The sequence below is a fragment of the Capra hircus genome (genome assembly GCF_001704415.2).
Source record: "Capra hircus breed San Clemente chromosome X unlocalized genomic scaffold, ASM170441v1, whole genome shotgun sequence".
Lineage (NCBI taxonomy): Eukaryota > Metazoa > Chordata > Mammalia > Artiodactyla > Bovidae > Capra > Capra hircus.
In genome coordinates, this window is record NW_017189516.1 from 51,125,012 (window position 1) to 51,147,091 (window position 22,080).

A 22,080-nucleotide genomic window follows, 5' to 3' on the forward strand; every position below is an offset into this window, starting at 1 on the left:
ATCTGAACCCAATGAGTTCTGATACAACATATATTATTCCTCTAAACTTTTGCATAGACTTCAGTGAGGTGGCTGGACATGGGCACCAATTACCCTTGAAGAATATGTTTCCTTTCCTCCATATGTTGAAGGGGCTCAGCTGATTGCCTGTTAAGGTTCCTTCACACTTTGACATTATGAGTTCAATTATCCAATAGGTTCTGTCTTTGAGTTCCTGATGTGTTGTCCTGGGATACTGGGGATCCTTGGGGTTTGCCTTGAACTAAGAACCACTCATCTCAGCAGTCCCATTTTAAGGCTACTCTCCTATTTGAAGCTCTTAATATGAAATTGGAAACAATTTAAAAGTCACATTTTTTTCTAAACTACATTTTTCTATTTGACGCTATTTTAAAAACTCTTAAAGTTACAACAGAGCCAATGGATCTCTTGATTTCCATATTGCTGAAAGCTCCAGAAATGGCTTTTGCTGACTGGTAAATGTCCCAGTGACCAGTGCTATCCTTGCCTTGCTGATCACAGAAAAGTTCCAGGGTCTCTCTAGGATCCAGTGGCAACAGCACATAGTACTGAACATTAAGAACAGCAGCAGCAACCCCTCTGGACTCTTCATGGTCTGTGGAGCACCTTGGCATCCATCGTCTCCCCATGTCCCCCTGAAGTGGGTGGAGAAGTTTGTATTAGGACATCCTTATTTTGCTGGTGAGAAGACTGAAGCTCAAAGTGGTGGGTCCTTTACTAGGTTATCCAGCAAGAAACAGTATCAGGGTGCCAAAAGCAGCTTTCCAGAACTTTCTTATACAGTAGCCCATATGAAGTGCCTACTTTTGGCCATATGAGTATGTTTTAGCCAAGATCTTAAATGCAGGTGACTTTAACCATGAGGGATGTTGTTCTAGATGAGGGCTTGACAAGCTTTTCTTTAAGGAATAGGATGATAAACATTTTGGCTTTGTAAACCATATGGTCTCTGGCCAACTACTCGGGTTTGCCCTAGTTGCTCAAAAGCAGCCCTAGACAATATGTAAATGAGTTGAGTTCAGTTGCTTAGTCATGTCCAACTCTGAGACCCCATGGACTGCAGCACATTAGGCCTCCCTGTCTATCACCAACTCCTGGAGCTTGCTCAAACTCATGTCCATCAAGTCGGTGATGCCATCCAACCATCTCATCCTCTGTTGTCCCCTTCTTCTCCTGCCTTCAATCTTTCCCAGCATCAGGGTCTTTTCCAATGAGGCAGCTCTTCACATCAGGTGCAGAAAATATTGGAGCTTCAGCTTCAGCATCAGTCCTTGCAATGAACATTCAGGGTCGATTTTCTTTAGGATTGACTCGTTTGATCTTCTTGCAGTCCAAGGGACTCTCAAGAGTCTTCTCCAACACCACAGTTCAAAAGCATCAGTTCTTTGGTGCTCAGCTTTCTTTATGGTCCAACTCTCATATCCATACATGACTACTGGAAAACCCATAGCTTTGACTAGGTGGACCTTTGTTGGTAAAGTAATGTCTCTGCTTTTTAATATGCTGTCTAGGTTGGTCATAACTTTTCTTCCAAGGAGCAAGCTTCTTTTAGTTTCATGGCTGCAGTCATCATCTGCAGTGATCTTGGAGCCCAAGAAAACAAAATCTGTCACTGTTTCCATTATTTCCCTGTCTGTTTGCCATGGAGTGATGGGACCGGATGCCATTGTCTTTTGTTTTTTGAATGTTGAGTTTTAAACCAGTTTTTTCACTCTCCTCTCACTTTCATCAAGAGGCTCTTTAGTTCCTCTTCACTTTCTGCCATAAGGGTGGTGTCATCTGCATATCTGAGGTTATTGATATTTCTCCCTGCAATCTTGTTTCCAGCTTGTGCTTCATCCAGCCCGGCATTTCGCATGATGTACTCTGCATATAAATAAGCAAGGTGACAATATACAGCCTTGATATACTCCTTTCTCAATTTGGAACAAGTCCATTGTTCCATGTCCGGTTCTAACTGTTGCTTCTTGACCTGCATACAGATTTTTCAGCGGGCAGGTAAGGTGGTCTGGTATTCCCATCTCTTGAAGAATTTTCCACAGTTCAGTGAGACCATGTGCTATGCTATGTAGGGCCACCTAGGACGGATGGGTCATGGTGGAGAGTTCTCATAAAATGTGGTCCACTGGAGAAGGGAATGGCAAATCACTTCAGTATTCTTGTGTTGAGAACCCCATGAACCGTGTGAAAAGGCCAAAAGATAAGACACTGAAGGATGAACCCGCAGGTCATTAGGTGCCCAATATGCTACTGGAGAAGAGTGGAGAAGTAGCTCTGGAAAGAATGAAGAGGCTGAGCCAAAGTGAAAACAACGCCTACTTGTGGATTTGACTGAGTGATGGAAGTAAAGTCTCATGATGTAAAGAACAGTATTGCATAGGAACCTGGAATGTTAGGTCCATGAAGCAAGGTAAGTCGGGTGGTGAAATAGGAGCTGGCAAGAGTGAACATCGACATTTTACGAATAAGTGAACTGAAATGGACTGGAATGGGCAATTTTAATTCAGATGAACATTATATCTACTACTGTGGGCAAAAATCCCTTAGAAGAAATGGAGTAGCCCTCATAGTCAACAAAAGAGTCCAGAATGTAGTCCTTGGGTACAATCTAAAAAAGGACAGAATGATCTCTGTTCGTTTCCAAGGCAAACCATTCAATATCACAGTAATCCAAGTCTATGTCCCAACCACTAATGTAAATGAGTAGGTGTGGTTTTGAGACAGTAAAACTTGAGTTGCAAGATTTGGCCCATGGACTGTAGTTTACTCCTGATCTAGACAGTACAGAAGCTGTGTGGAACTTACTCCTGATTGTTAATGTTACAACCATGCTTTGTTTCTTTACTTGCTGGCTAAGCCTGGCTTTGTAGGGTGCTCTCCTCTTTCCACCCTTCTCCTGAGTAAATTCTGACTTTTTTTTTCTTCCAGGTTTAAAGGGTTTAATAAGTTTACCCCTTCAGTTCCTATTTGCAGCACCCAGTGTTCTTTGGCTTCCAATATTCCAGGCTTCCCTGGTGGCTCAGATGGTAAAAAATCTGCCTGCATTGCTGGAGACCCAGGTTCAATTCCTGGGTTGAGAAGATCCTCTGGAGAAGGGAATGGCAATGCAGTCCAGTGCTCTTGCCTGGAGAATTCCATGGACAGACGAGCCTGGTGGGCTGCAGCCCATGGGGTCTCAAAGAGTTGGACATGACTGAGTGGCTTCCCACAATACTCCTTTGAAACACCAGACAGGCCCTGAAGTGGCCAGCAGTCAAGTTCAGACGTCCAGAGTTTAAAAGTTCAGGTTCTTTGAGCATTCCATGTTGCAGTGGCGCTTGTCCGAAATTGGTACCTCCCTGTCTTTGGCAGATCTTTAAATGTACCAGTGAAAAAGCTTTTTCCCCTTAAAGGTGGAGAAAGAAAATCATTCCTCAAACACGGTGGAGATCTGGCTGTGAGGTCTGTCTTCTGTCCCGTGTCTTCCAGCTCGTGTTTTGTTTTTTGTTTTTACAGTGGAGCAAGAGACCAAAATCTAACCTGAGTTACAAGAAACAAGACAGTGATGACTATAAAGTGAGTGACCAGGAGCAGCTGAGCCTCCTGTCCCTCCCACGCCCAATATATGTGCTTCACAGAAGAACAAAAATAACAGGTCCACCAAATACAGTAGGTCGAATTACAAAAATCCATTCATCCGAGAGTGGTGGAAGGCAAGATGGGGAAGTGAGAGCGGAAATGGCACAGGGAGAGAGTATTCAGATCAGTCCAGGAATGGGGCCGGCAAATGCTAGAAAAGAACTGCAGAAAAACCTGTGGTCCTTTCAGACTTACCGGTGTTGAAAATCCATACTGGTTGGTTATCAGGAAGATTCTGCCTTTTACATGCACCGGAGACAAAAATCTGGATTCCTCAGAGAGAATGGAGTGTGGGCAGGGCTCTTGGCAGGGTAGGCCTCACCTTCCTTGGGAGGGAATGGAGGTGAGCCAGGAAAAGACCTGCCACAGCATCTTTCTGATCCCACCCACCTACTCTGGATGGTGGGTGACCAACTCAGTGGCCTGCAGCAGCCTTCAGTTTGGCAGGAGATGGGTGTGGTGATGGGAATTTTTCTGCAGAAGTAGATCTACTCAGGGCCGACAGCAGGTAGGCTGTCTTGTGGAAGAGTCTTTTGCTTAAGAAAACTACCAAGGAGAAGAGGCACAATTGGAAAAGGTATGCTTTGCCAGGCATCTTTGCTTCATTGGTGCTGATAATGAATAAAGGAAAGAGCATGGAGAAGAGGCAGCCACCGACAATGAAGGAGGACTGCATTGCTGTGAGGAAAGCCAGGGGCAAACCAAATCCAAAGTAGTAAGGCCAGTTCCTTTCCATGTTTGGCAGCCGCTGGTGCATTTCAATTCCTTTATTGAACCAACAATATACGAAGCAGTATAGTATGCGGGAGATTAACCAGCTGACCAATAAGATGGATGGGAAAGAGACTCACAAACATTCCTTGGAGGAGGAAGAGAGCCTGAAGCAAGCGGTTGAAGAGCATGTCAGCATTTATTTTCCTGATACTAGGGAATGGGTGAGGCTTCCTCCCCGATACCTTGAATGCCAGCCAGGTTGGCTATATCCTGAAACCAAATCATGTTGACGACTTTGTTGAGTACAAAGAGGGGCAGCACCCAGAGAGCACTGAAAAGTGATGTAAGGAAGAACTCCAGCCACGACCAGACATCCCCATGTAGTATGGGTCACCAATAATCTGGGCTGTTACTGATTGAAGGACAGGGATTCGAAAAAATAGGGAGACTGAACCAGAAAACTCCACCATTCCAAGCGCAGCACTGAAAAATTCTACTAACAATATGTGGTTCACTCTCTTGCTTCCTTTCTATGCTTTGGGCTCTCCTCTGAGCCAGGACACTGCTTGCCCTTCTTCAACGCTGCTCCTGTCTCTTTTGCTGAATTCAAGCATTTAGCTTTGAGATGGTACAAATTCCCCAAATGGAGTCTTTTGATTCTCCTGGCAAGATCCTGCAGGAAGGTTTTTACACTGTCAGTCATCTCTTTACCGCCCAAACTATCAATTACAGAAAGAAGAGAGAAGTGTCCAGCGGGGCCCCTCACCCACCACGGGCCAGCTCAGCTCCTCTGAGCCCCTCTATGCCCTGCTGCCTGCTCTAGCTCAGGTGCTGCCAGGGCTGGGGCTGCTGTGCCCTCACTGAATCTTGATTATTTTAAGCTACCTGTGGAAATGGTTTTCCTTGCCAATATTTGATTTAGGAGTAGGCATGTGACCAGCTTTAGCCCAAAGAGACACCTGGGAAAATCTGCTGGGGGACTTCTAGGAAAAACTTCCCCACTCTTGACACTCCAGGTTTCTCCTCTTCCTCTAGACATGCACTCTCTCTAATATGATAGCCACTAGACGGATGTGGCTATTTAAAATTAAATTAATTAAAATGAGGTGAAATTAGAAATTCAGATCCTCAGTCACACAAGTTACATGTCAAGCACTCAGTGTTCACCCGGGGCTAGTGGCTGCCTTATGGGACAGTGCAGACACAGTATTTCCATCGTTGCAGAAAGTTCTATTTGATAATGCTGTGCCTGGATATTTTCAGTTTGTATTTGATGCTGAAACAGTGGTAGCCATCTGAAAAACACTGAAAGGGAGGGGCTAGGGATCTCAAGTAAAAATGGAGATAACCTAAGGTTTTGAAAGGTTGTCTTCCCTGATAGCTCAGTTGGTAAAGAATCTGCCTGCAATGCTAGAAGACCCTGGTCCAATTCCTGGGACAGGCTACCCACTCCAGTATTGGGCTTTCCTTGTGGCTCAGCTGTCAAGAATCTGCCTGCAATATGGGAGACTTGCATTCGATCCCTGGGTTGGGAAGATCCCCTGGAGAAGGAAAAGGCTACCCACTGCAGTATTCAGGGCTGCAGAATTCCATGGACTGTATAGTCCATGGGGTCGCAAAGAGTCAGACACTGAGTGACTTTACCTTCACTTTGAATGGCTGAGTGCCTAAACTAACAGTATCTGCAGGATGAAAGAACAGAAGGCTGGAGAGGGTGTGGGTCTTCATAGAGGTTTACATTTGTCACATCAGTTTAAATACTTTGGGACTTCCCTGGTGGTCCAGTGGCTAAGACTCCTCAATCCCAGTGCCAGAAACCCACATTTGATTCCTAGTCCGGGAACTAGACCCCACATGTTGCAACTAAGAGTTCACATGCCACAACAAAGATCGAAGACCCACATGCAGCAACTCAGACCTGGCTCAGCCAAATAAATAAGTATTTTTTAAAAAGCTTCATGTGTTACCTTAGTGAATCCTGACAGGAGCTACAATCAAGTGTTAATCCTTTATTTTCTAAATGAGGGAACTGAGGCTTGGACAGTTCGAATCACTTCACACAACTGAAAAGTAGAAGTGGTAGCATTCTCGAGAGCTCTACCGTAAAAAAGGCTGAGCACTTAAGAATTGATGCTTTCAAGCTGTGGTGCTAGAGAAGACTCTCGCAAGTCCCTTGGACTGCAAGGAGATCAAACCAGTCAATCCTAAAGGAAATCAACCCTGAATATTCATTGGAAGGACTGATGCTGAAGCTCCAATACTTTGGCCACCTGATACAAAGAGCTGACTGATTGGAAAAGACCCTGATGCTGGGAAAGATTGAAGGCAAGAGGACAAGGGGGTGACAGAGGATGAGGTGGTTGGATGGCATCACTGACTGAATGGACATGAATTTGAGCAAACTCTGGGAAATAGTGAAGGACAGGGAAGCCTGACGTGCTACAGTCCATGGAGTTGCAAAGAGTTGGAGACGACTAAGTGACTGAACAACAACAACAACAGAATTCTAGAACTTGGGTCCTTAACCACTCCCTCAATGTTTAGTCCCTGAAGCAGTTAAAAATGTTAACTTTTACACAATTTTTACTGAAACTTTGCTGTATTCATTTATCTTGTGATGGATTTTTACCTCCAAGACATCTGAGGAATAAAAGCAATAGTTTCGCTGATTTAATCTATTAAGAAGTAAGTCGATGTTCCAAGAGAACATGCTGTTTGAAACGTACCATGATGTGGGTACATCTTTGCTTCAAGGAAATAAGAAACAGATTGATCTTGGCAAGAAGCCTCGTGTTCACAAGATCACAGTGGTGTAAAAACCCATCAAAGTAAATTGAGGATGCCTTTGCAATGATGTCTGTGGCAGTTGTGCTTGTTTTTAATGTAAGTGTCTTATATGACCTACACCCTTGCCTCTTGTTTCCCTTTAGGAATGCAAATGACATAAAGTTTGGATTAGTAAAGAACTTTCAGTGATAGAATATTTTTCAAGGTAGAAATTTAAAACTTTAAAGTGAGTTGCATAAAATCACTAAAATGTAAACTCTGTTTGCAGCCAGGAGTTTTGTTTCATTCCCTGCTTATATTTTATTCCCTGCTTTATACCCCCAATGTCTCATGTATAGGAGGCCTTGAAAAATTGAAATAAATGACCGAGCTTTGGGCAAATCCCTTCATGTTCCTGAGCTTCTTCCCTCCCTTGTAGACTGAGGGGCTTGGACTGATTTGATATCTAGTCTTTTCCAGACCTATGGCTTATGTTATAATACTTTTCTTCCAGTGAACTCCAAGTCCTAAAAGATCTGTCTTTCAAATGATTTAAGTAAAAATTTCCTCCCTTTTTTGTGTCAAGCAAAGACCACAGAGATAACTGTATCCAGTGTTTGTGATCAGCAGTAGAAAACCAGGAGAAAGCTAATTTCAAATAAAGATCACACACTCTTTCCTTATGCCACCTATGGTGCGTAAATAAATGATTTTTGAAGTAAAGAAATACAGTGTAAGTGACTACCTTTGCCGCTTTTCTGGATTTACAATATTCTACTAGGTCATCTCAAGTCTCCTTCACCTCTGAAATGGTTTCTGTGAACTTCCATTTCCTGATGTGTAATACAAAATGATGGAACCTATGGTCTTTCTAGGAAATGTTGCTAAGCTAAGGAAACTTGCATTAGACAAACACAGTGTTATAGTAGATACTCTGACTATTCAAGCATTAGTGAATAGATAGGAATGTTTTAGAATTAGAATGCAAATGACATCATACAAGTCTTAGAGAGAAACTACATGATTTTTTAAAAATGCTCCTCTGCAAATTATTTATATCACATTGTTTGCATTAAGAAAAACAGTTTATTATATAAAGGTAAACTTTATCCAAGGACACAAAGTCATATAGCCTGAATTAACATTACAACTTACTGTGGAAACTGTGATAAAAATACTTTGTAAATGTAATATAATTTCATTTAAAATAGTTGCCCCCATTTTACAGATGAATAAATACAAGCAGAGAAATGCCAGAAATTTTTTCATGGCAGAGCCAGCATTTGAACCTCTCCCTTAAGAGCCTAGTCTCTTAATCACATTTAAAGTTATTTAAGGAGGCATGCTCATTCATCCTTTGGAAATAGAGTGGTCTGAATCAGTCTCTCAGGGAAGATGATATTTGAGCAACATTTGAAAGAGACACCAGGGCAAACCAAGAGGTTCTCTATGGGAAGAGTATTTCAGGCAGAGGGAACAGCAAGTGCAAAGGCCCTGAGGTAAGGCTGTGCCTGGTGTGTTGAAGAGATAGCTGGGATGCCAGAGGGGAGGGCCAGGGAGCTGAGGTCTGGATGGAGGGCCATGTTTCATGGGCATGGAGGTAGATTCCATGAAGATGCCTGGACTTAATGCCAGCATTCAATAGAGGCATACTCCCTCGCTGCCTCTTGAAGCACTAAGATTTACATATCAGACTAAAAAGCTCCAGAAGCTACGAGCCTTTAGAAGTAGAGTGAACCCAAGTTGTGGCTAGCATTTTACAATGGAAAGCATAAGCCAAGTACTCCTTTATCTGCACTGGCCTTGACCAGAAGCCTAGATTACTGTCTATATGTCTAACTGCACAGACACTGGAAAGTGGGGGATGATGCTCTCATATCCCTCACCTGTCAGAAATAGTTTACTTCAAGGCTCTCCTCCTTCCTAAAGTGCACGTCCTTCCTGATAGAGCAGGGTGGATGGCCATAAGGTCAGTGGCCCATCGTTGTTTTAGATCACAGCCCAAGGTGAGAAGCAGCCCAATGTAGGAGGGCTGGAAAGGCTAGGCTCAGACCCTAGCTCTATCCCTTTCCATGTTATTTGACCTCCTGTGCCTCAGTTTCCCCATTTGTAAAATGGGGATTACTTTCCATGTAATATTGTCATGAGGACTAGGAGATAATATTTATGAAGTGCTGGATCATAGTAATGCTGTATACATGCTTGTTAACTTAAATAGACTTTCTTTTGGGACTCTATTCTTCCCGGAAAAAAATGCATGTAAATACACACAAAATGCATCTCCTAGATTGTCTGCTAGATCTGTTAACCCCTGAGAGAGGCCAGATCAGCTCTGGAGTGGTTCTCCTATCCTCACCCGGGAGAGGAGCAAGACCCAGAGGCTGGGGGATCAAGAACACATTTCACTCTTCCTATTTTGGCCAAGGCCCACCTACAATTGCCAGTTGTTTGCACTTGGGGAAATTCCATCAGCTAGGAGCTGAAGTTTTCTTTAGTGATGTCATTATTAATTGTTTAATAAAAACGTTATGTCAGTATTTATTGAGCACTGTGACGTGAGATGGTCACAGCTTAAGTAAACACATTTCGGTTGTGTCACTGAAGAAATGTTTTCATTCATTTTGTCTGTTATGTAGTAAAGTCTGAAAAATATGCTTCTTGGGAGAGTCCTTGAGAGCTAGTATAAAAAATATTGTTTTGTTTGGGGTTCCCATATAAGAGTGCCTAAGGCGTGGTGCCTTGTTTTGAATCATCTCTCATTGAAACAGTAATTCAATCCAGAGAAGGACTGTCACTGGATTACAAATTTTATTGGGTCTAAAATATTCATGCTAACGGGTCTAGTCATTCTTCTTAGATCCACTCCTAAAAGATTAAGCCTTTATCTTTCCCATCCAACTTGGGATGGGGGGATGCGCTGGGAGTAAAGAGTTATTACAACAGTCTCGGGTTTAAAGACAACCGACTGTCTCCCATTTGAAGTCTTATATTTCCCACATGTCAAATAGCAGAAGAAAAAGAAAAACCTCAGAAACCTCACACATGACCTTGTATGACTTGGGTGCAGGTGGTTTTTGAGTTGATCCCAGGAATCAGGAGTGAGGGAGCAGGAAGAGCACATTAGGAACAGAGGAAAGGTCAATAAAGGTATAGTGTTGAGATTGTTGCTGCAGGAGATGCTTGTTTGTTTGAATAGCCATTTTTGTATTCCTTTGGAAGATATGTTAGGCAAGATGGAGTGACAGTTGTAGTTACTACTCCAGAGGGCAATTCTGAGCAATAACCATCTAAGAAGTATTAAGTCATTCCTTAATGGACTCAGCCTCACTGCTCTCAGATCTGCCCATCTTTCCCCTGCTGTGGTTTGTATCACAGGGACCTGACCCCTTGCAGTATTTGCATTAAATTCCTGCTCTTGAACTACCTGTGATGTGTTTCTGATAGAGACTCCATAATGATGTCATCAGGCAACCCAAACATATTTTGAACATAATCACATACAAAGCCCTGCACTGGATAACTGAAAATAATAAAGCATCAAGCAGTTTAGCATTTAGTTGGGAAAACAAGACATACAGGGAAAAAGTTAAGTATTAATAACAGTGCCCAGTGGTGCTAAGTAAATGGTGGAATCAGTGAATACACTTTTAAGATAGAAAGAGGAGAGAGCCGTATCCATCAGCTTCCTGCCAGAGCATGCTTTCAAGGGCTAGAGAGCTGACAGAGGTCATCTGAAACTTCCAACTTTGGAAGGGTAAAATTTTGGAATTTTATTTGAAATCTGATTTTTAAATGTTGGTAAGTAATTCAAACTTTCAAAAACTTCAGTGTGAGTCCCATTATTTGGGCAAGGTAGAACAACGGAGGTCAGTTGGATGTGGCCAGTGGTATGCATTTGGTGGCTGGCTCACTGAACTGGGGGAGAAGTCAAATGTGAAGAACGTTAGGATCCTTTCCAGTTGAGAAGATTCTGGTTCCTAATATTTCACTTAAATGTGAGGCGATCAAGATCTGGGTTTAGAAGTGGGCAGTGTGCATGGGAAGAAAAAGATGAGAGAGAAACTAGGGAATATTAGTAATAATACTCCACATTTATATACTAATTTATGGTCTGCAGAGTCTATCATGGGAAGCAGAATAGAGGCCCAGAGGGTAGCCTCTGAAATCAGACTGCCGGGGTTCAAACCCCAGCTCTACAGAGAATTCTGAGGGAGGCATGGAACAATTCACAGAACCTTGCCCAGCCTTAGTTTCTCAAACACTAAAACGGACTGATTCTAAGGAATCCACATATTTCATACAGTTGTTGGCTGATTAAATAATGAAATATGTATGAAGCCCTTCATGTGTCAAGCCTGGCTCACAGGAAGCATCAATCAGTGTTCACTATTACTACCATGACACACATCATTTCTCTTTAATCCGTGCAAAAGCTCGCTGCTATGGTGAGAAGAATGCACGGGATGGATGACTGGATCTGGGGGTGGGAGGTGGAGAATGGGAGGAGTCAGGAGTGAGACTTTGGTTCGTAAACTCAGCTATATTGCTGAAACTAACTCTAGGGTTCTGGGCCCTTCACTTTACCCCTGTGGGATTTTTTCTTCACAGTGTGGTTCCTTGCAACTCATATTCTCTATAAGTTTAAAAAATTGAATTTTTGAGTCCAAAGGAATAATAATGGCTCCCCAAAGATGTCCGCTCCTAATACCTGGAACCTTAAATATATAGCCTTTAAGGGAATTTGCGGACATGACTAAAGATCAGGACTATAGGATGGAGAGATGATCCTGGATAGCCTGGGTGGGCCCAATCTAGTCACTTGCTTTCTTAAAACTGGAAGAGGCAGAAGAGTGATTCAGAGGGATGCTACATGAGAAGGACTTCCCCACCCCATCCACTGTAGCTAGCTTTGAAGATTCAGGAATGGAGCATGAACCAAGAAATGTGGGTGGCTTTTAGAATTGAACTTTCTTACAGCCAGCAAGAAAATGACCTGGATGCTTCAACTGCAAGGAACTGCCATTTATCCAAATAAGGAGGCCACACATTTTCCCTCCGTCTCTAGAAAGGAATGCAGGCTGTTGACACCCTGACTTTAGTCTGGCAAGACTGACCAGACCAGGTGGACTTTGGACCTGCAGAACTCTAACATAATGAATTTGCATTGTCTTAAACCGATAAATTCATGGTAATTTGTTACAGCAGCAGCAGGAAACTAACGTACTTAAATTGTTCAGCTGGTGTTACTAAGTCAAGCTCACTCCGCTAGCTGCACAACAGGCCACTGAGTCTACAGATGTGTTGAGGCAAGGAATAACAACTATTTGGCAAGACAGCAGACTGAGAAGATGGCAGACTAATGTCTCAAATTAACCATTTTATGGGGTCTGGATGCCAGGTTCTTTTATAGAACAGTTGGGGGAGGTGAAGTAAGAAAAGTCATTTATCTTGAAAAATAGGGGATATATTAATTTCTTTTCTGCAGCCATTCCCAGGTGGGCAGGGTCAGATTGTCTCCCTGATAGCTGAACAAAGGAACTTTAACAGTGAGGAAGAGGAGGGTTCCCTGAGGCAGGCCATTATGTATGATTATATTAACAAAAGCAATGAAAAGCAAAGGTTACAGTCAAAGAAACAGATCCAACATGGAGTCAAGATTGTCCATTCCCTATTACATTTCCAGCAGTCTATCAAATTCAAGAATGATTAGGTATGGAAATGCTGTGGGGTAATGAGGGACTAATTCTTCGATATGTAGGGTTAGAGAGGCAATGAGAGTAAGGTGTTCACATGGCAGTGGTCAGACTACACTTGGCCATGTGGGATTGGATTTGAGGAAGTGGTGGCAATAACTCTCGAAGAATGTGCCAGGGAGGTGATGTAGGGAAAGAGACTCCATGGAGGAGAGGAGGGGGCCAGTTTCTTGAGTTGCCAGTTCCTCCATTTGACTTCCATTGAAACCTTAGCCATGCCAAACTCCTGTTCATCATAATTGGAATATATGGACTTTGTTTTTAAAAAATCACTAGGGAGTCATATTGAGTAAATTTTATAGACAGATCACAATAATTTTATTTATGGACTTAAATCAACACTTCAATAAATGAATAATGCTTTGAAATTTGCTTTTTGTAAGTTTCCAAAGGAAAGTCTGAAAAATTTAAGTGTTTTTCCTTTCCTTGCTTGTGAGTCTTTTTAACAATGGAAATGTTTTGTCTCCTAAGAGTGGCATGGAACTCAAATATATGACTCACTGGAAATGCCGACCACCTCTTTGCTAGTAACAAATTGGAAGTGAGTTAGGAGAGAGCCCAAGAGAAACAGATGCTGATACTCAGGAAAGTGGAAGGCCTATGGGGACATCTCTATGTTGAACCAGGAGGAGTGATGTGGAGCATTATAATGAGAGACAGAAAAAGTGAATAAAATGTTAGTCATTGATAATTGGGCCTTTGGAGGGGGGGGGAAGCCAAAGGAAAAACGTGGACAATAACAATTTAAAAATCTCTAGCTTTTATTTACTGGATTCTCTCCCTTCATCGATGTAGGTCTCTGCTGGGAGCCCTGAAAGCTGGGCTGATCTAGCCTTTGATCTATGTTTTGATTAGGTTTTTCTTGATTGTGAGTCCATGCCTGCCAAACCTGCCTACCCAGAGATGGCCCAGTAAAGTTCCCTTCTCTACTCTGGCTCTCCTGTTACCCTTGAGTTGTCCATTTCCTCTAGCATCTAAGAAAGAGGTAAAATGCAAATCAGCCCCTTTCCCTGTGGGTACATGCTGCTGCTGCTGCTAAGTCACTTCAGTCATGTCCGACTCTGTGCGACCCCATAGACGGCAGCCCACCAGGCTCCCCCGTCCCTGGGATTCTCCAGGCAAGAACACGAGTGGGTTGCTGTTTCCTTCTCCAATGCATGAAAGTGAAAAGGGAAGGTGAAGTCGCTCAGTCATGTCCGACTCTTCACGACCCCATGGACTGCAGCCTACCAGGCTCCTCCATCCATGGGATTTTCCAGGCAAGAGTACTGGAGTGGGGTGCCATCGGGTACATAGTTCTCATCAAAGGATTTTGCAATGGAGAAGGTAGAAACCATTGGTGACTCAGGTCAGCCACTGGACAAAATTAAAAAGGAAGCAATATTATCCTGTGTTGTCCTTCAGCATCACTCTCCATCCCTTTTTCCTGATCTCAGCTTTTCCTCAGTGCTGTTCCCTGTCTGTGCCATGTTCCCACCCCCTCTCTACCTCACCTGCCTAAACCAATGTGTCATTTTCAGGTAGCCCATACTGAATGTTGATTCTTCCCAGAAATTTTCAACATGGCTCAGGATGGTAGATCTTTGCTACATAATAAGATTTCAGCCAATTGGAATCAATTCATTCTAAGCTGTGAATGACTGATTTTCCCTTAGTGCTCCCAGGAGCATTCTCAAAATTAAAATCCTGTTAACGCAACAGACTCATTTGATTGGTGGAATATTAAGGTAGCATGAGGGATATATTGGACAGATTGAGAAGAGGCAGTGCCAATTAGAGAATCAAGGAACTAACTACTCTGCACTATCCACTTGAACATTCAATCAGTGTGTTTTCAAGCAGAACTGGGTTTTATTTATACCAGAAAATAATCAGTACCCTACCACCATTTATGGAAAATGGTGTTCCCATTTACGGAAAATAGGTTCCCGCAAGTTACCACGTATGTTTCACTGTGCAATTTTATTTTTTAGTGTACTTATTCTTTCTTTTTAATTGTGTATCAGATACTACTATGGAAATAACCATTCCTTTGTAACTAAAAACAGTTTAAAAATTTATAACCCCATGTGGGTTAGAGTTTGGGAAAGTAATAGTCGTGTACTACAAAGGGTGGTATAAATTGGTTTGTTTTCTGTAGGTCATCTTGGCAATCAAAATTCATGGAATTTCTGAAGGAAATATCTCAGTGTGTATGCAAAAATTTACCAAGAGGATTTCTTGCAGCATTTTTGTAATCATGACAAATTGTACACACTAAAATGTCCATTAAAGGATGTTTGTTATATAAATTAGTGGCACATCCAATCAATGAAATGCAATGCAGTCATCACAAAATTATATTGGGGATAATTGTTTAATGATACAACACAATGTTTAGGGTGTAGTGTTATGAGAAAAATCATGTTACAAATTTGTGACATGATCTTATTGTACATTTTCATGAACTGTAGCACACCAGGCTTCCCTGTCCTTCACTGTCTCCCAGAGTTTGCTCAAACTCACGTGCACTGAGTCAGTGATACCGTCCAGCCATCTCATCCTCTGTCGCTGCCTTCTCCTGCCCTCAATCTTTCCCAGCATTGGGGTCGTTTCCTGTGAGTCAGCTCTTTGCATCAGGTGGCCAAAGTATTAGAGCTTCGGCTTAGCGTCAGTCCTTCGAGTGAATATTCAGGGTTGATTTCTGTTAGGATTGACTGGTTTGATCTCCTTGCAGTCCAAGGGACTTGCAAGAGTCTTCTCCAGCACCACGGATTTATATGTATTATCTCTGGATGGTGAAATTATAGGTCATTTTAATTTTCTTCTTTTTGTTTATCTGTTTTCTGAAGTTTCTCCAGTAAGTGTATTCATTTTCATTGAGAAAGAATAGAATTACTTTTCTTTTAAGGAATCTGAGCATCCTCCCAAAATAAATAACACAGCAGTTCTTGTAGTTTTTATACCCAGAGGTGTCTGTTCTAGGTTAACTCAGAATAAATAAATGGTTTAATTAGAGGTATAAAGTCTGTGCTAATAGGTATAAAAAGAAATACAGTTAAGGGAAGTTTAATTTATGCAGGTATACACATTTACACATCCTAATGAACATTAGCCAACAACCAAAGTTCTTAATCATCATTTTTAGTTTAAAATGTACTAGACCACACTTCCACTTTTCACTTTCATGCATTGGAGAAGGAAAGGGCAACCCACCCCAGTGTTCTTGCCTGGAGAGTCCCAGGGATGGGAGAGCCTGGTGGGCTGCTGTCTGTGGGGTTGCACAGAGTCAGGCACGATTGAAGTGACTTAGCAGCAGCAGCAGTAGACCATTATATGACAAATATATAGAGCACTGTCAATAGTTGGGAGAATTGCTTCACCAGAGATAAGTCTTTGTGGAGAATTGATAGAACTGATTAGACTGTTGAAGATATTAGTAAATTATCATACTGCCCTCTTTTGGTAGCTATTTGTAATTCATTTTACATTCACTCCCATTAAAGATGTTAATGTACAAATTCACGCACTAACTAAACCAATTTTGTTGATTTAAAATTTTTTTTCATTGAGGTATAGTTGATTTACAGTCAATGTTGTGTTTCAGGTATACAGCAAAGTGATTCAGCTATATATATATATATATACTTTTTCAAATTCTTAATAGGTTATTATATTGAATATTGTTCCCTGTGTTATACAGTAGGTCCTTGTTGTTTATCTACAAACTAAACTAACTTTAAATCACCTTTTTCCTCAACAGAACATGCTTACAATTCCAGTTTGCTGTCACCATCTGGTAAGATTGTTATTTTATGACTTTGGGGGCATTTCAGGAATAAAGTTCTCCATGCAGTATCAGATCCAGCAAAATTGTTTTCTTGCATGAAGCTTAATTGAATTCTGTCATTAAACCTACACCTGAGAAATCAATAGCAAAAGACAACAGGCATACCTATCCCCCCACATTGTTAAACAGCTGGAGACTAAATTGTAGATTTTCATCACAGTAGCTACTAATGTTCTTCAGTGTTCTTTTTAGTATTCTAGTTCATAAGTGTCCTGAAGAGTATCAAGAACATAAACATGCTGAATGTTCCTATAAAGTGTTGAAATGTTCTCTTAAATATACTTCGTTAGCACCACACTAAATGAATATCTTTCAAAAGGCTTAGGACTCATGAGAATGGGAAGGCAAATGAGTTTAAAAAATTTATAACTGGGACCCATCTTGGCAGGAACCAGGAACAGAACCCACATTTGAGACTGCTGGCTGTAATGGGACCTCAGGGATAATGTGGTCCCGCCATCCCCTAGTTAATGACACAGTGATGCCTGTAACAGTTGAGTAACTTATTTAATTTCACACAGCTTTTTGCCTCAAGAGGCAGCAGGTAGCTTCTCTGACTCCTCCTGTATTTCTCTCTTTCTGTAATGTATATGTAACAATCTTTTGTTACAAAACAATCTTTTTTTGTTTGTTTGTTTAAGGAGTGAGTCAACTCATGTTCTGTCCTTCAGTTCAATTCAGTTCAGTTCAGTTCAGTAGTCGTGTCCGACTCTTTGTGACCCCATGAATCGCAGCACCCCAGACCTCCCTGTCCATCACCAACTCCTGGAGTTCACTCAGACTCACGTCCATCGAGTCAGTGATGCCATCCAGCCATCTCATCCTCTGTTGTCCCCTTCTCCTCCTGCCCCCAATCCCTCCCAGCATCAGAGTCTTTTCCAATGAGTCAACTCTTCACATGAGGTGGCCAAAGTGCATGAAAATGAGTTTCTACTGTTATTAATTCATTCACTTAAATAAAGTTAGTAATTACTGTTACTGCTCATGCACATACTACATGCCTAGGAGTCTTCCAACATCTCATTCTGCTTCCAGTCTTACAGTATAGGGATCATTATATTCATGTTCTAGATGAGGAGACTGATGGTCAGACAGGATGAAACTTGCTCATTCTCTGGAGCCACACTACTTGGGTTTGAATTTGGCCACTACCCTCCCATCTCCATTGCTAGCTGTGTGACTTTGGACAAGTTCGTTCACCTTACTGTGCCTCAGTTTCTTCATCTATAAATTGGGGAGAATAACAGTACTTACTTCATAGGGAAGTTGTGGAAATGAAATGAAATAACACATGTGCCCAGCACAGAGTAAACCCTCAGCAAGTAATAATGATTGTTATTATTAAGTTATTAAGTCATCAGGCAAAGATTCAGACCCAGGATGGCAAATCTCCAAAGCCCAAGCCCATTTTACTAAGCTAGTTTGCTCCTTCATTGTTACACTTCTAGGATAAAATGAACCACTGTATTTTTCTTGTGCTGTATTAGTCTTCTTAGACTTAATTATAATGATATCTTTGCAAAGCCCTGTTTGCATGGAATGAGGCCGGAGTTTGGAAACATAGATGCTAGGCACAATCTTGGGGCCCAAGGGGGAGAGCCAGCACACATCCAGGCCTCTGCAGCTGTGCCTGCAGGCCTCTTTGGGTGGTGTCACCATTCAGAAAAATGAATAGTCATTCATTAAAAACCAGCTTTGGCCAAATTATATTGTTCTGCCCCCAAAATAAAGGATTCTCTATTCACACTTCGAATGTTATTGCTCAAGAACTACCTTGCTTCTCAAGAAATATACTTGGTAAGTTTTAAAAATGTAGTTAAATAAATAAATGAAAGAACTTTAAAAAATGTAGTAAATGACAAAATTTGGAAGCAGTAATGTAGGACAGACAGGGTGTGTGTGTTTCAGCCAACGCATGAATGGTCTAAAACAGACAGGCCAGCCAAGTGCCTCGACACACCCAGATGTTGTCCTTACCAGCTGAATATCAGGCTCCCTACTGCAAAGCTTGTTTTAGTTGTAAACTGTTTATTTGTCCTGTGTATATGGAGAGGTCAAACTATTGGATCTTTTTAATATTTAAACATGCAAAGCGTGTGCAATAGACTGACCTCTTAGTGTAAGTGGAGTTATTCCACAGGAAATTTACAACCTGATTGATTGCCTTAATAGCAGCCGTATTTTAAAATAACTTACCAGGAAATTGTGTTAGGTAGTACAGTATTGAGTGATAGCAGTGTTGTTTTTTAAAATCCTAAATTCACTGTGAGTAGAGTTACCAGGTGTGATTATAAACAGAGTAGAACCTATGTGTCAAATTATTAAACTATAGCATGTCTAGAACCGTCTGACTGAAAAAATTTGAAAATACTTTGATGTGGTCCCTAAACTTATTTCCATAATATTCTATAGGTCACAGCAGGCTTTGCAGTCAGTCATGAGTCTCATGTTGGCTGTGAAATGAAACAGTTATATTTATTTCATCTCCTAGGTCCTTTCTTTGTGATTTTCTGATAAAATGTATACTCACTGAGTGATTATGGGACTTACAGATTTAACTAGATATTGGTCTGATAGCATGTTGTCTGCTTTTCATGATTATATCTCAAAAGTTCTAACTCCTTAAAATTCAGTAAATAAATTTCAGTGTATTTATTGGAATTTTTTTCTCCTGCAGTTGAATCATCGCTCGTTGATGTTGTCCCCTACTCCAATGGTACTCCAGGCAAGATTTTGAAAAAATTTAACCTAGATTTACCCCAACTTGTGAAGTTTTGATTTAATTATACCTTTTTCTTGTCTTTTTTCTTTGGGATAAAAGAGGTTGAAACTACAAGCCTAAATGGTAAGAAGTTTTCTAAAGCAAGTAAAAATTGAACCCTTAATATAATGAATGAATGTGTAATGAATGATGTTGAAAGTTTCCTTATTCAAATAACAAACACTAACACAAAAGAATCCCCCAGACCCTCAACCCTGGAGAGCAACCTAGACTTTCTGGTTTATCGTGGAGGGAGAACAGTGTCTGCCACTCCAACTATTCTCTGAAAGGAAAGAACTATTGATCACATTTTGAGAGCCTTCCTTACTTTCCGGAACCATGCCAACACACTGTACAGGACAGATTGTTTAAATGGGAAAAACACATCCAGTGACTTTAATATGATTCAGCCTGGATTTGGAGGCACAGAGTGTTCAAAGACAGCCTTTTACAGATGATTTTTATCAATTTTTAAGTAGTATCAAATACCAAAAAAAAACACACCAACACTCTGGCTTCAGGAAAAGAGCAAAGAATTGGGCTGTTTTCGAGGGAGGTGGGCAAGGTGGCACACTTTGTTCCTTTCCACTGTGGGTAGACAGTTTCCATCTTAGTGCAGTCAAAACCCAACACTTTTCACAATCTCTTAGTTAAGATGAAATCTCACCATGTGGTTGGTGGTTAAGGAGCTAAGCAATTAGAGATGCAGTGCATGCTGATCAAAACTCTTAAATTCACATTTGGTCCAGTGGAAAGGGCCAGACATTATCATTTTTATGTGCAATTACTTTTTTACAGTGAAAGAACATCTTCAAAATCACTTTGGCAGTAGTTTTTAGATCCCATTTATGTGGGTTTCTTTAAAAGTGTGATAATACATACCTTTTTTTCCCCCTTAAAGTTTCATCCAGAATAATAAATTCTAGAAGGATTTTCATTTAAAGAAATACCAATAGGGTAGATTTTAAGTAAAACAAGATGAAAATGAGATTACCTTAAAAGTTGGTTGAATACCATGTTCAAGATTTCGAACTTAAATTAGAATTCCTTAAGGATTGCTTTAAAAGAGTATACCATTAGGTACAAATGCATTAAGCATCTCCAAGGATATGTATTAAAGTTAGTACTAACTGTAGAAGGGATACTAACTGTATTCCTTAGGGACTTTCATTATGATAGAGAAAAAAGGGGACAAAATATTAAGCAACATGAATGAGTTTATTTAAATCTAATAATTATAGGAGTGTTGTGTTTTAGGCACATAACATGTGTTCAGGAAACACATTTTTAAATGAATGCTTCTCAGGCATTGTCTGTGGGAGTTGGGGAGTGGTAGTATGGTAAGGGGGTGGGCAGCAAATACATTTGCTAGTGCCAATTGGCTTTTGCAAAACTCTCTTAACTTCTCCAGGATTTGAAGGAAAGTGAAATGTTTAAGGAACCTATGAAGATGCATGTATTTGTTAATCATGCCAATAAATTGTGCTAATTTTTTATTACTTTATTTCAGATGCTACTTCAAGCGTGTTATCTACTTTGAACAAAACAGGTAACGTCAAGTTATTTCTGAATATAATAACTTGTATTCTGTGGCTTCTTGAGTTTCTCACTGTGTTCCTCTGGGTTAGTAAAAGTTATCTCCTTGCCCATTTCCTATGACTCCAACTGTTGACTTATTACTCATTTTACTTTGACCCCGAACTATATAGTTCTGGTGTCACCACACTTCTGAGCTTCCAAACTCTTACAGCAATAGCATTCCATTTAAAATAACATTTATTATTTTTCTGATTATAGTAGTAATTCATCTTAACTCATAAAAATGAGGAATATAGAAAAATGCAAAGAGGAAAATTATAATCATTTTTAATATTACTTTCCTAAGACTATTACTGATAATAATTTGGTATGTTTCCATTCACTATCATATACATATATAGTATGTATAAGTGTATAACAAAATTGTCATAGTTTACATAAATTTTTATATCTTGCCCTTTTGACTTCATACTAAGCTATAAGTATTTTCCAGCATCCATTACTACTTTTTTGCTTCAGTTGATTTTATTTATTTATTTTTGCCACTTCATTTATTTTTTTTAATTGAAGGATAATTGCTTTACAGAATTTTGTGGTTTTCTGTCAAACATCAGGACACATCAGCCATAGGTACACCCATGTCCCCTCCCTCCTGAACCTCCCTCCCATCTCCCTCTCCATCTCACCCTTCTAGATTGTCAGAGCCCCTGTTCAGCATCCGTAACTATTAGTGAGTTGATAGTATTCCATCTTGTACCATATGTGAACATTAAATTTGTTTTTGATTTTCAAATAGAAATTGTTGCAGTGAACATCCTTGTGCCAATATCTTTGCATTCCTCCCTAATTTCTATAGAATGCGCTTCAAGGATTGGATTTATTTAGGTCAGCATTATGAATATTTTAAAGCCCTTCACACCTACTACGGAATTACCTTCCAGAAAAGTTGTACCCAACAACATTCCTGCCAGCAATGGATGAGAATGTCTGTGTAACTGTACTTTTGCCCAGAGCTGAGACTATGTCATATTATTATATCTTCCTCTCAATTCCATAGGTTCCATTTTGCATTTTTTATT

The 22,080-nt window shown here is 40.8% G+C and overlaps 1 protein-coding gene and 1 pseudogene across 3 annotated transcripts in view; one reads left to right on the top strand and one right to left on the bottom strand.

Annotated features, from left to right (window-relative positions):
* ADGRG2 (adhesion G protein-coupled receptor G2) overlaps positions 1 to 22,080 on the top strand; it is a 121,767-nt gene that overhangs the window by 60,791 nt on the left and 38,896 nt on the right. For all 3 annotated transcript variants that reach the window (XM_018043945.1, XM_018043947.1, XM_018043948.1), the window contains 4 exons: positions 16,615 to 16,650; positions 19,379 to 19,417; positions 19,523 to 19,546; positions 20,973 to 21,011. In XM_018043945.1, coding sequence (XP_017899434.1) covers positions 16,615 to 16,650; positions 19,379 to 19,417; positions 19,523 to 19,546; positions 20,973 to 21,011 — 138 coding nt within the window. The remainder of the gene's footprint in view (positions 1 to 16,614; positions 16,651 to 19,378; positions 19,418 to 19,522; positions 19,547 to 20,972; positions 21,012 to 22,080) is intronic.
* Positions 3,170 to 5,829, bottom strand: LOC102170216 (annotated as a pseudogene).